The 10,859-nt window shown below is 44.0% G+C and overlaps 1 protein-coding gene across 1 annotated transcript in view; it reads left to right on the top strand.

Moving 5' to 3' along the window:
• Nucleotides 1-5,788: 5,788 nt before the first annotated feature.
• LOC114054298 (cadherin-2) overlaps nucleotides 5,789-10,859 on the top strand; it is a 251,301-nt gene continuing 246,230 nt past the window's right edge. Inside the window, exon 1 of the mRNA XM_027877504.1 lies at nucleotides 5,789-5,982. Within this exon, the coding sequence (XP_027733305.1) occupies nucleotides 5,914-5,982 (69 nt within the window). The 5' untranslated portion in view covers nucleotides 5,789-5,913. The remainder of the gene's footprint in view (nucleotides 5,983-10,859) is intronic.

Below are 10,859 nucleotides of genomic sequence, written 5' to 3'. Positions count from 1 at the left end.
TGATGGCATGCGCAGTGCAAAGTATGTGTGTTGTGTGTTCAGAACCAAGACTGCAGAGAAGTTGTACAATGCAGCATGGGCAAGCATTGCCAGAAACACCCTGAATTCATTATGTGTTTGATTTTGAATTAATTTTTGGTTGTTGCGTATTCAGAGACCTTTAACTGTTGCCAAATTTTTCTTGATCCCCACATTCAGTTACATGACCCCATATAGGGTCATGACCCACAGTTTAAGAAGTACTGGACCAAAGTATCCCAAACATGATCAACTTTGATTTGGGTGCACAAGTCCACTAGACCCAACCCTAAACATAAATCATCTTTAGGGTAGAATGACAGAGGAGAGTGTGGGCTACTGGATTTACTGTCTGTCCAATATTTTTTTTTGTGTTTAGGACAGAGACTGTTTTTAGCTTTATCTTTGTTTCTCTGATCTGGAGCTTTAAAAACAACCGATAATTTGCTGACATGGATCACCTGATGTCCCCTTGTCCTGAAACATAAGAGTTAAATGGGTTAGAGTTAACAAAACTTGGTAAGGGATCATAGACCTAGAACTGGAAAGGCCTGAATCATCTGGATCATTCTATCCCCACTCCCCAATATTTTACAGAAAAGGAAACTGAGTCTCAAAGAAGTTAAGTGGTTTGTCCAGGATCACATAGCCAGCATGTAGCAGAACCGGGATTCAAACCTTACAAGGATATGTACGTGAATACGTGGATATGTGAGACATCCTAAGGAAAGTGTAATATCCCTGAGCAAATCTCTGTGTCTGTGCTCCATTTCCTTCCTGTCACCAACATTCATATAAAAAGTGAAATCATGGGAGGTTTGTGGCACATTAGAAAGCAGGCTGGACTGGGAGGGAGTAACAAGGTCAAGACTCTGGTGTAAATTCCCTCATGGAATCTCTGTAATAATTCACAATTTGCTTTTCCTCTTTGCCCTCTGCTTCTTTCTCTGTAAGAAATGAAGTTTGTATAACATGATCTCTAAGGCCTCCCAGCTCTCCTTTCCCTCCCTCCTAAATGTGCACACAATACGCTTTTAAGTTTAATATCCATTAACATTTTTCCTCACTTTAAAAAATTGAAACAATCAACAAAACAATAAATCAAGCCCCAATTTGTATTTCTGAGGTTGTAAATGCTTCCACAGAAAATTTAACAATTTGCTTATGACCCTTTTCTAAAATTTAGAGTTGAAGAAACTGTTTCCTTTTGGTGTTTAAATTTGTTTTGGTCTTTGTATTTTCATGGTCTAGTACTTGGTAAGACTTTAACACATATTTGGTGAAATCATGATTTCACCAAACATGAATTGTAACTGTTTGGCTTGCTAATGGTGGGAGAGGAATTCTTTTGCAGGTCTAGTTGAGTAATCATCTCTTTCTTCAAGTGTCTGCCTCAATGAGTCACTGCCCAACTATCCCAGAATATGGTGTAAAGAGTATTGAACTGGAAGTCAGAAGGCCAGGGGCCTTGTCCTGACAGTAACTAGCCATGTGACTTTGGTCATTTCCCCTCTCTGGCATTCATTTTCCTTATCTGTAAAACAAGAGGATTGGCCTAGATGGTCTATATAGTTTCTTCCTCGTAGAGCACTAAGCTTGGAATTTGGAAGACCTAGTCAAATCCAGACTTAGACACTTAATATCAGTGTGATCCTGGGCAAGTCACTCAACCTTTGTTCTCATCCGTAAAACAGGGATCCTAATATGGCTTACCTCCCCTTATAGGTTGTTGTAAGGATAAAATGAGATACTATTTGTAAAGCACTTTGCAAACATTAAAGCACTATATAAATGATAAAGTCCTATGATCAGGGCCCATGATTTCTATCACCCAAGGGACAGAAGGCTCTGATGGTCTATTTTCCACATGGCCTCAGGTATATGCAGCTGCCAAAAACTTGAGGGCTTAATCACTGTACCCAGCAATTAGTGGTCCTACTAAATAATACCAAGTGATTTAGATTTAAAATTAGGCCTGTTCCTGACATGCATTCAGATTATAACAAGTTTCATTCACCAGTAGATCTGCTCTCATTAAACATCAAATAGTTGTACAAAGGCTCCCCAGACAAGGATTTTAGAGGTTAGACATTCCCCCTGATCAAAGGCTAACCCATTGGCAGATTAGCTAGGCTGGGCTGATCACGTGATCAGAATGAAAGTCATTAGGCTACCAAAATAGTTCAGGTCTGGTGAACTATAGAGGGCAATCTCAGACAGGTTGGGCAGAAGAAATAACTCTGTAGTTCCTATCTCACAAGCTGCAGTCTAAGTTTATTAGAATTGCAGACTCTTGGTTGATTGACATTATGAGGCAGAATTTTAAGAGTCTAATTTATAACGGACTTGGGAGTGTGTTGAGGCTGGGGGTGACCTCCAGAGGAGGAAGCTCTAATAAACTGTAGTAAAGGATAGTCATCAATAGTAAAAGAGATTTGTTTAACCATTAGAATAGGGGAAAAAAAAGGACAACACATTCCATTGGCTGCCTTAAGCCCTGGCTGGGCTGAAGACTTTGTCCAGAAGACTGAGGTATTTGTATAACTGAGATAATGAGGCCTGCTCATCCCACTTTAGGTCTTTTAAAATCCAATTTCTAGGAACTGGAACTAACTCTGATAGTAGCATTTTGGAATCAAAAGGACAATCAGTGATATTCTTAAATAGCTACCTGCACATCTTGTTATAACGTATAACTAAATAAATTTGAGAGGCAGGGTCTAGAAGACTTGGCTTGTAGTCCTGTCTTTCACAGAGCTCTAGACAAGAGCAAAGTCACAACCTCTCATTGCTTCTAGGCAGTTCTCTGAAATGGGGATTGTTAATATGAGGCTGTTGAATTTGGATGGGGAAAAAAATAACATCTTGATTTCCATATAATTGGTTTCCTTTGTAATCCAGCCTTGGAGACACACACACACACTCACACATTCTCTTTCTCTCTCTCGCTCTCTAGCTAATGACAATACTTCTTTTGGGGTGGGGAAATTGAGGATCAGAAAACTTAAAAGAGTAGAGCCTGGATTCTAACCCAGATTTGACCCTAAATCCAAAATTCAATACACTCACTAAAGGAAGGGTTTTTCCAACTACCCTTACTTAGGAGCCATTTAGTGGTATTCATTTTTAAGAACAATCGTCTGGCAGATTGGCTATGGGGTATTACAAGTGAATTTACCTAGATGGGTGGGGGGAACCACACACACAAAGAAAAGATAGCACTCACAAGTATTGCATCAACAGTTTAGCCTTTAACTTTTTAACTTCATTAAGATAACACTGCTGAAAACTTTTAAGTAAAAAAAAAAGGCCCAGGAGGAAAGATTTTAAAAAAAAGCTTTAAAATGACTATTTAAAATAAAACCGAATACAAACATCTATTAAAATTTAATATTGAAGAGACTAATTTTGTAATGATAATTTAAAATGTATCTTTATAAATTGTAATGACTTCTACAGGTTTGTCATCGTTTCCCAAGTGACCAATAGATTGAAATTTTAAAAAAAATTTAAATTTCCAGTTCTCAAGAGAAACAGACAGACAACAGTGCAAAGATCATCCTTGACTACACCGAATATAAATGTTTCAAATGTTTACGGAAACATTCACATTAGATCTGGATTTGTTCTTTACATGTTAAATTTAAAAACGTTTATCAGAACAATCAATTCCCCCAGTGAAATCCAGCCTAAAAAGTTTGCAAGATCCAAACTTGTCAAGTATCCGCCTCAAGGCCTCTAGACCGCTTTGAAGTGGAGGGAAAATTCACTTCGGCCGCAGTCTATTCTTTCACTTCCTTTTTCACCCCTAGGTTAGACAACCCAGGATCTGTAGGAAGTCCAGGAGGTACCTCCTGGCACCTTTTTGTTATTGTTGGGAGTACAAGTCTATCATACATTTGCTTACAAACAAATAAACATTTAGAAATATAAAACTAGCTATCCCCAATTAAATTGAAAAACAAAACAAAACTCGCGCAACCCCCCTCCTCTCCCCTCCCCCCAACTCAAGCAGATGCAAGCAAAACTTCTAGCGTTCCAATAACATCTCTCCCCGGGTAGGAGCTGGAGAAGTGTAAAAGCCAACCCAGAGCCTAAGCGGCTGCCGCTGCCTTCAATCTCCCCTCCCAGCAGGTGGCTCATTGCAATCGCCACAGACAACAATGGCCAAGATTGGTTTTGCACCGGCCTGTAGTTTGCAGTATTTCTCCCTCCCCCATAAATAACAGATCTAGAAAGAATTACAAAAGGAGAGGGAGGTGCATGTGTTAGGTTACCGAGGAAGCATTTCTCCCTCCCCCAGATTCTCCAGCCTCCGTTTTAAATATAATAACCCCGTGCAACAAACCAAACCAAGTTACTGCGCAAGTTTAATTTTATTTCTGCAAGCCTGGCCCTCGGCGGGTGCCCTCTCTTCCCGCACCCCATACATTTCCTCCAGTGACCTCCCTCAGTCTGCAGCAAGAAAAGAAAGAAAAAAGAAAAAAGAAAGAATAAGAAAGAAGAAAGAAAAAGAAAACCGAGGTTGTTAGTGCCGGAGGTGTGGGCGGCTGCTGTTGATCCGGGGTAGGCTACTGCTGCTAGTTGTTGGTCTCCGATTGGCCGCGCAGCCGGCAGGGAGAATCAGCCACGGGAGGGGTGGGGGTGGGGGGAAGAGCAGGAGGGAGGGGGAGACAGAAAGAGAAGCTGGAAGCAGCAGCAACAGCAGCCTGGCATAAGGGGAAGACGCAGGCTGTGGGGCTTGGTATTGTGATCCTTCTTGAAGCGGAGTTCGCAGGGTGTGCGTGGATGTGTGTGTGGTAGGGGGAGGGGTGCGGGGGAGGGTCGGGGGAGGAGGAGGAGGAGGATCTAGAAGCTGGGAGGAGGAAAAGGAGGAGGGGAGGTAGCTAGAGCGTGAGAGTAAGCAATAGAGAAAGTGAAGGAGAAGGGAGGCAGTCTTAGGGGCGAGTATGCAGCACCAGCAGCAGCAGCGCTAGCGGCGGTGGCAGGGTTGTGTCCCCTTCTTCTACTCTCCCAGGGTCGCTCTGAGAAGAGAGAGATAGAGAGGAAATTCCCTGGAACTCGCAGGGAAAGGGGAAAAAAGAAAAGGGAGAAACCAAATAAGTCGCCCCGCACCCAGGAAAAGGAGACGACACCCGACGGCGCGGAGGCGGAGGACCACGGCGCACCAGCCCTGGGTCCTACTACTACTTACTGCCCTTTGTGCTCGCAGCCCCACCGCCTCTGGGCCCTAAAATCCCTCCCGGCTTGTCTTGGCTTGTCTCTCCCTCTCCATTCTAGCTGCACCGGGGAACAGTGAAGAGGGGGTACCCATAGAGGAGAAAAAGAAAGAAAGAAATCTGGCGTGACAGAGCACCCTGGGAACGCCGTCCGCCCGGCTGCTTTCTCCGCATCCTAAAGAAGCAAAAGAGGGGAGGGGGAGCTCGCTGGAGAGCGGGCCGGAGGGGGACCGTCGCGGCCGCCGCTGCTGCTTCCCATCCCTGCGGCCGCCTGCGCGGGAGAGGAACCGGCTCTGCTGCTCGGCTCCTGCTGCCGCCGCTGCTGCCTACACACATACATACACAGAGACACACGGGCACACGCAGACCCTCCTTCCTGCATCCCTCCCCTTGATCTCTCGCTCTGTTTTATTACTCCTGGTGCGAGTCCCGCGGACTCTTCGCTCCGCTATTTGTCATCATCGCTCTCTCTCCATTGGCGGGGAGGAGAGGTTGAGAAAGAGAAAGGGGGGGGGGGGGGGGGGGGAGGGGAAGGGGGGGGGGGTTGCGTGTGTGTGAGTGTGTGTATGTGTGTGTGGAAAACTGCCTGGAGTCGTCTCTCCCTCCGCTGCTGCTGCTGCTGCCGCTGCTCCTGCCACCGCCGCCTCCAGCTCCTCCTCAGCCCCTCTTCGCCTCCATGTGCCGGATAGCGGGAGCGCCGTGGACCCTGCTGCCGTTGCTAGCGCTGCTGGCGGCCCTGCACCAGGTAAAGGGCGCCTGGGGCGGACAGGCCGGCTGGCCCGGGGACGGACTAGGGGATGGGGTCGGAAGGAGGGTGGGGTGTGGGCGGGTGGAGGCTCTGGGTCCCTTTGTTCCCCCGCACTGCTGCTCCGGTGCAGGGCGATGCACTCGGGAAGGGGTGGGAGGGACGGGGGTTGCTGCACCGTTGCTGTAACTAGGCAGAAGCTGTGAGTGCGGGCCGGGGAAAAGGAGGAGCAGGAGGAGGAGCAGGGGCAGGGGGTTGTGGGCAGAGCAGGTTGTTTGCAGCCGCTGTTCTGGCAGTGCCCGGGGAGGGGGGGGAAGAGATTGAAGCGGGTCACCGGGGCGCTCCTCTGGGGAGTAGGGGATCTTTAGGAAAAAAAAAGCGCTAGGGGTAGTTGGGGAATTTCCATGCATTTGCAATTTTCTGCTTTCTAGTCCTCTTTTACTTTGCTCCATTTGTATCTTTTGTTTTGTTCTCTGAAAATGAGGTAGGTAGTTTGTGGTAGGGATTCCCCAGCTTCCTTCTGAGCGCCGCCCCCCACCCCCAATCTTTGCTCTCTGTGTCTGGGATGCAGAAGCAAAGCGGCACTTGCCTCTACTCTGACCCACAACCATCCCTTGTGCCCAGGGCAGCCTCCACCCTCCTTCAGCTTGATTTATCCCCTCACAGAGTTGTCTCCTACACTCTTTTCACTTACTCGGGCAATTTCTCTTGTCCATCTCTCCCTAGGAAAAACAAAACAAAAAACAAACTCGCACCGTGTCCACCTTCATCCCGCAAACCCTTGCCCAGTCTGGGAAGGGATTGGGTCCCGTCGCCGGTCCACCGTGTTCCGTCTCACCTCTCATACATTTGCACCCACCGCCCCCTTCCTGCACACCTTAGCCTGGGGAGGACAGTGATGACCTGTCCTTTGACATGTGGTCCTTCCCCGACCTTCTGCCTCTACATCCTATTCATTTTAGGACTCCCTCTGAATCCTCCCCACGTTCCTCTCTACACTCGGTCCGGGTAAAGAGACCCAGAAGATAGCCTGCTTTCTGTGGGGTATTATCTGAGTCAGTAAACACCTGCTCTTTTCCCCGGCCCCCTCTCCGAGAATTCCTTTCTTGCTTTGTGGTTTGGGCTTCTTAACTTCTCTACTGTCCTCGGACCAACCCCCTCCTGGTGCTTCTCTGTCTCCTAGTCCAGCTGGGCTTGCCTGGCCCCGCAAGACTGAGCTGTTCAGCCCGCCCTTCCCCATGGCCCCTCTAATCCCATCCTGGGAATAGATAGCGTGCTTCTGCCGCCTCCCCGGGGGCAGGAGCTCCGACTCTCCGGCGCTAGGTCCTCTCGCAACCTAGCTGGGAGTCTGGGAAAGAGAAAGCTTTAGTCTTGGCACCCCCCATCCCGGTCCCAAGCAGCGATGTCCCGAACCCAGGTTAAGAAGCTGGATATGTTTGCCCCGAGGGAAAGGGAGAAGCTTCTCCTGGGGAAGTGGACAGAAAAGGGGCTTCTATTGCACAAAGGGAAAGTCAGAACTGGGTGGGATCCCCCAAGGTGTGTTGAGGGTGGGGAACAGCGCCGAAGGTTTGCTGTGCTAGGACAGATGGTGCCGCTCATCACCTCTTAATGGTCTTTTAAGGGTTGGGGCATTTTTTGCCCCAAAGTGCAGAGAGGATCTGGCTCCTCCGGGGATATTAGCCTTGCTTGGGGGAGGAGGGCTGGGGAGCACCATACAGAGTTGTCGAGGCATCCTCCCGCCGCTTCTTTATTTCTCCGGGGCAAGGGTGTTGCTGGCTGTAGCTGCAACCGCCCTCTAGAGGGGTGTGGGCTGGGCTAGTCTTTTGCGGAGTCTCTGTCCATGGTGCAGGCTTGCCGGGGGTCACTCAGTCCCGCCGCCTGCCTCTCTTCCTGCTCCGGTCCTCTAACCCGTTTCACTTAGTGCGTTTCACGTGCTTCTAGTTCTTGATAAGACCCCTCCTTCCCTTTTCTTTCTCTTTGGTCTCTCCTTTTGTTCTTCCCCTCCAGTCCTCCTTTTCCCAGCCTGCTGATGTCTGCCTCCCCAGGTTCCCCAATACTGGGTGAAGGATAAAGGAGTAGCTTTTTTTTTTTTTTTTTTTTTTAATATTAGACCAGGACAAAACATTAGTTCCAAATTTTTGTTCTCAGTAAATTCAGGGTGGGATTTCTTTTCATGGGGGGGGGTGGGGAGTGAAGAGAGAATAGACCATTTGTCCCTGTTGTTGAGCTATTAAGAGTGGCTCCTCACAACATAAAAGCTTCAGCACCTTACTCTTTCTTCTTCTAAAACTTAATTATTTCACCCTTTAAAAATGGGATTTGTCCGGAGATATATTCTTGGAGAAGAAAAGAAGCCTAGTTTTGGCGTTGAATAGACAAAACAAAGTTTCTCAAATACCTTATGTTTCAGATTATTAGATTTTTTTTTTACAATTAAGATTTCAAAGTTTTTTTTTTTAAGCTCTATGTATTTAGACTTCAGTGTGGGCTTCTTTTCATCTATATACAGACCATTTAATAAATCTTTCTGGCATGAATTCCTGTAGCAAGTAGCTATTTCCAACTAGCTTTTCATCTTAAATCAGTTTTAATTTAAAGCTAAGTGTGAAGTTAGGACAGGAAACTGGTCATGCTGATTTGTTTGTTGATATTCACAATCTGGGGTATTGGTAAGTAAGTTATGGTTGGAGAAATCTAATTTCCTCTTTAAGAACAAAAAAAAAACCCTAGGAAATCTTGCTTGGAGTGAGTTTTGTTGTTAGTAAATTTCAAAATTGGAAATTCTGTTTAGAACAAATTAGCTTTATAAGTCTGAATCAGGAAGCCAGTTTTAAAGTCCATAGTTCATTTTCCCCCTGACCTCAATTTATTTTTAAAACTCCACATGTACTAACTAGCACTGCATTTAGTAAGTAAAGGATTCACTCCAAAGTATATTCACTTGCTCAAAGTTTCAAGTTTCTTGTCCTCTGAAATTGTCATTTGTGGTCATGTAAAACCACACATAACCTTTTTCTGCAACTTGACAATTTTGTAACTCGTGAGTAGTTTAAAGTCAGGCAGTTAACATTGAGTTATTTGAAAGGTCGTTAGAAATGGCAATGTGCTCAGTTTATGCACCAGAAGTTTTAGGATCAGGTGTGCCATGTGTATTATGCATCTGAGATTAAATATAAAATAGAACAAAGCCATTTCTATTTTATACACGGAAACAACAGCACTCTCTGGAAGGGAAGGGTGGCCTTTAACACATAAATCAGGTAACTACTGCTAAAATTGTTTTATTGGGGCAGGCCTGAGGATGCATTTCAAAGAAAATAGAGTACCTAAGTGTTAATTATAGTTAAATATTGGACCTGTCACCTACATTAGTGTGGCATAAAGGAATAGCAGTCGAATATTTTTTTAAAAAATGTGTTTACAATTAACTAAACAGTTTTATTTATTAACTTTTTACTAAGCATTTGAGATCCTTAATCATTCTCCTTATTGTTTTTCATGGATTGCTTTTAAATAAAGTATAAGTTTTTGCATTTTGTGATATTTGATTTCAACTTACCCTTTTTAAAATATATAATATCACTGCCCACTTAGGGCACTGACTTTTGTCCAAAGTGGGGTTACATATAGCTTTGAACTTCAATTTTCACATGTTAAAGGAAGAATTAACCAGCTTAATTTCAAATATATGGCCTTATTTTCCTTTGAACGTGGGACTTCTGAATTCTAAACAAGTTTGTGATTATGCCCCACCCCCAAGAAACCCCTTACTGTGTGCATTTAAAGCAGACCCAATAACTGAGGAACCTCTTTTTCTTTTCTAGTTCTGCTCTGTTTTAATTGCTCAGTTACATTGTTTCAATTTAAATGTACTTTAGGGTTAGGGTGAAGTAAGCTTTTCTGTTAAATGAAACTCTTTTCTATTGTTCCTTTGTTTTTTACTATATCCTTATGTTGTCTTACACGATCTCTTTGGAAACCTAAGTGTATAATCTAAGCATATTTTCTTAAATTAGAAAAAGAATATTTTTCCTTTTTATTATCAACATGCTTTGTAGTTATGTCAGTCCCATAAAACAGTCCTAGGAACAGGAGAATGAGTCAGGATGAGCAAATCTAGACTATAATAAGCTTGTAAACTTTGAATATAAAACATGTACATTGGTACTTACTTTTTATTGATTTGTATAATATATATGAATATGGAGGGAAGGAAAATTAACTTGTATGAATAAGCATAAATACTTTTCTCCCTTTTGGAGGCATTGAACATATCTGCTCACGAATTTCTTTGGCACATATGATCATTACATATGGTGGAGCCTGAATAGGCTGGAATTAATTTTTTAGAAAACAATAGAAGGACCATGACTCTTTGGAGATAATTTTTTAAAAGAGTAAATTGTTTTAAAGTGTAGACTAAATTAATTGCAAACTTAGAAGTTATTGTATGATGTTGTCTTTGCTTTCCTGAAAGCCACTTGTTTTCCTCCAAGGAAGTTTGGACCTGGATTAAAGAGGAAAACACTTTTTAAACCATTATTATTTTGGAAGTATACAACTTGAACATCTCATGGAACATACTTCTGATGATAGTTCATTACATCTGTATGGCTCTTAATTTTCTCTTTTTTCATTAAAATTCTTAAATCTGTTGTGCCTCATTAACCTTTAGGATTTTTAATGAGGAAATATCAAGACTTAAAGCGAAGTTAAGCTTGCTTTAAAATCCTTTCTTGATCTAAAGTGACTCAAATCTCCTTCGTGTTTTCAAGAGGATATTCTCAAGTTAGAGTTAGTCTGATTAAAAAAAAAACAGCACAGACTTAACATTTGAGGGGGGTGTGTGTGTATGTATGTGTGTGTGTAGTTATGGT

Source organism: Vombatus ursinus, unplaced genomic scaffold (genome assembly GCF_900497805.2).
Source record: "Vombatus ursinus unplaced genomic scaffold, bare-nosed wombat genome assembly UNPS02014812.1, whole genome shotgun sequence".
In the NCBI taxonomy this organism is placed as follows: domain Eukaryota; kingdom Metazoa; phylum Chordata; class Mammalia; order Diprotodontia; family Vombatidae; genus Vombatus; species Vombatus ursinus.
Note: the sequence above shows the minus strand (reverse complement) of the source record. Positions and strands in the feature narration are given on the sequence as shown.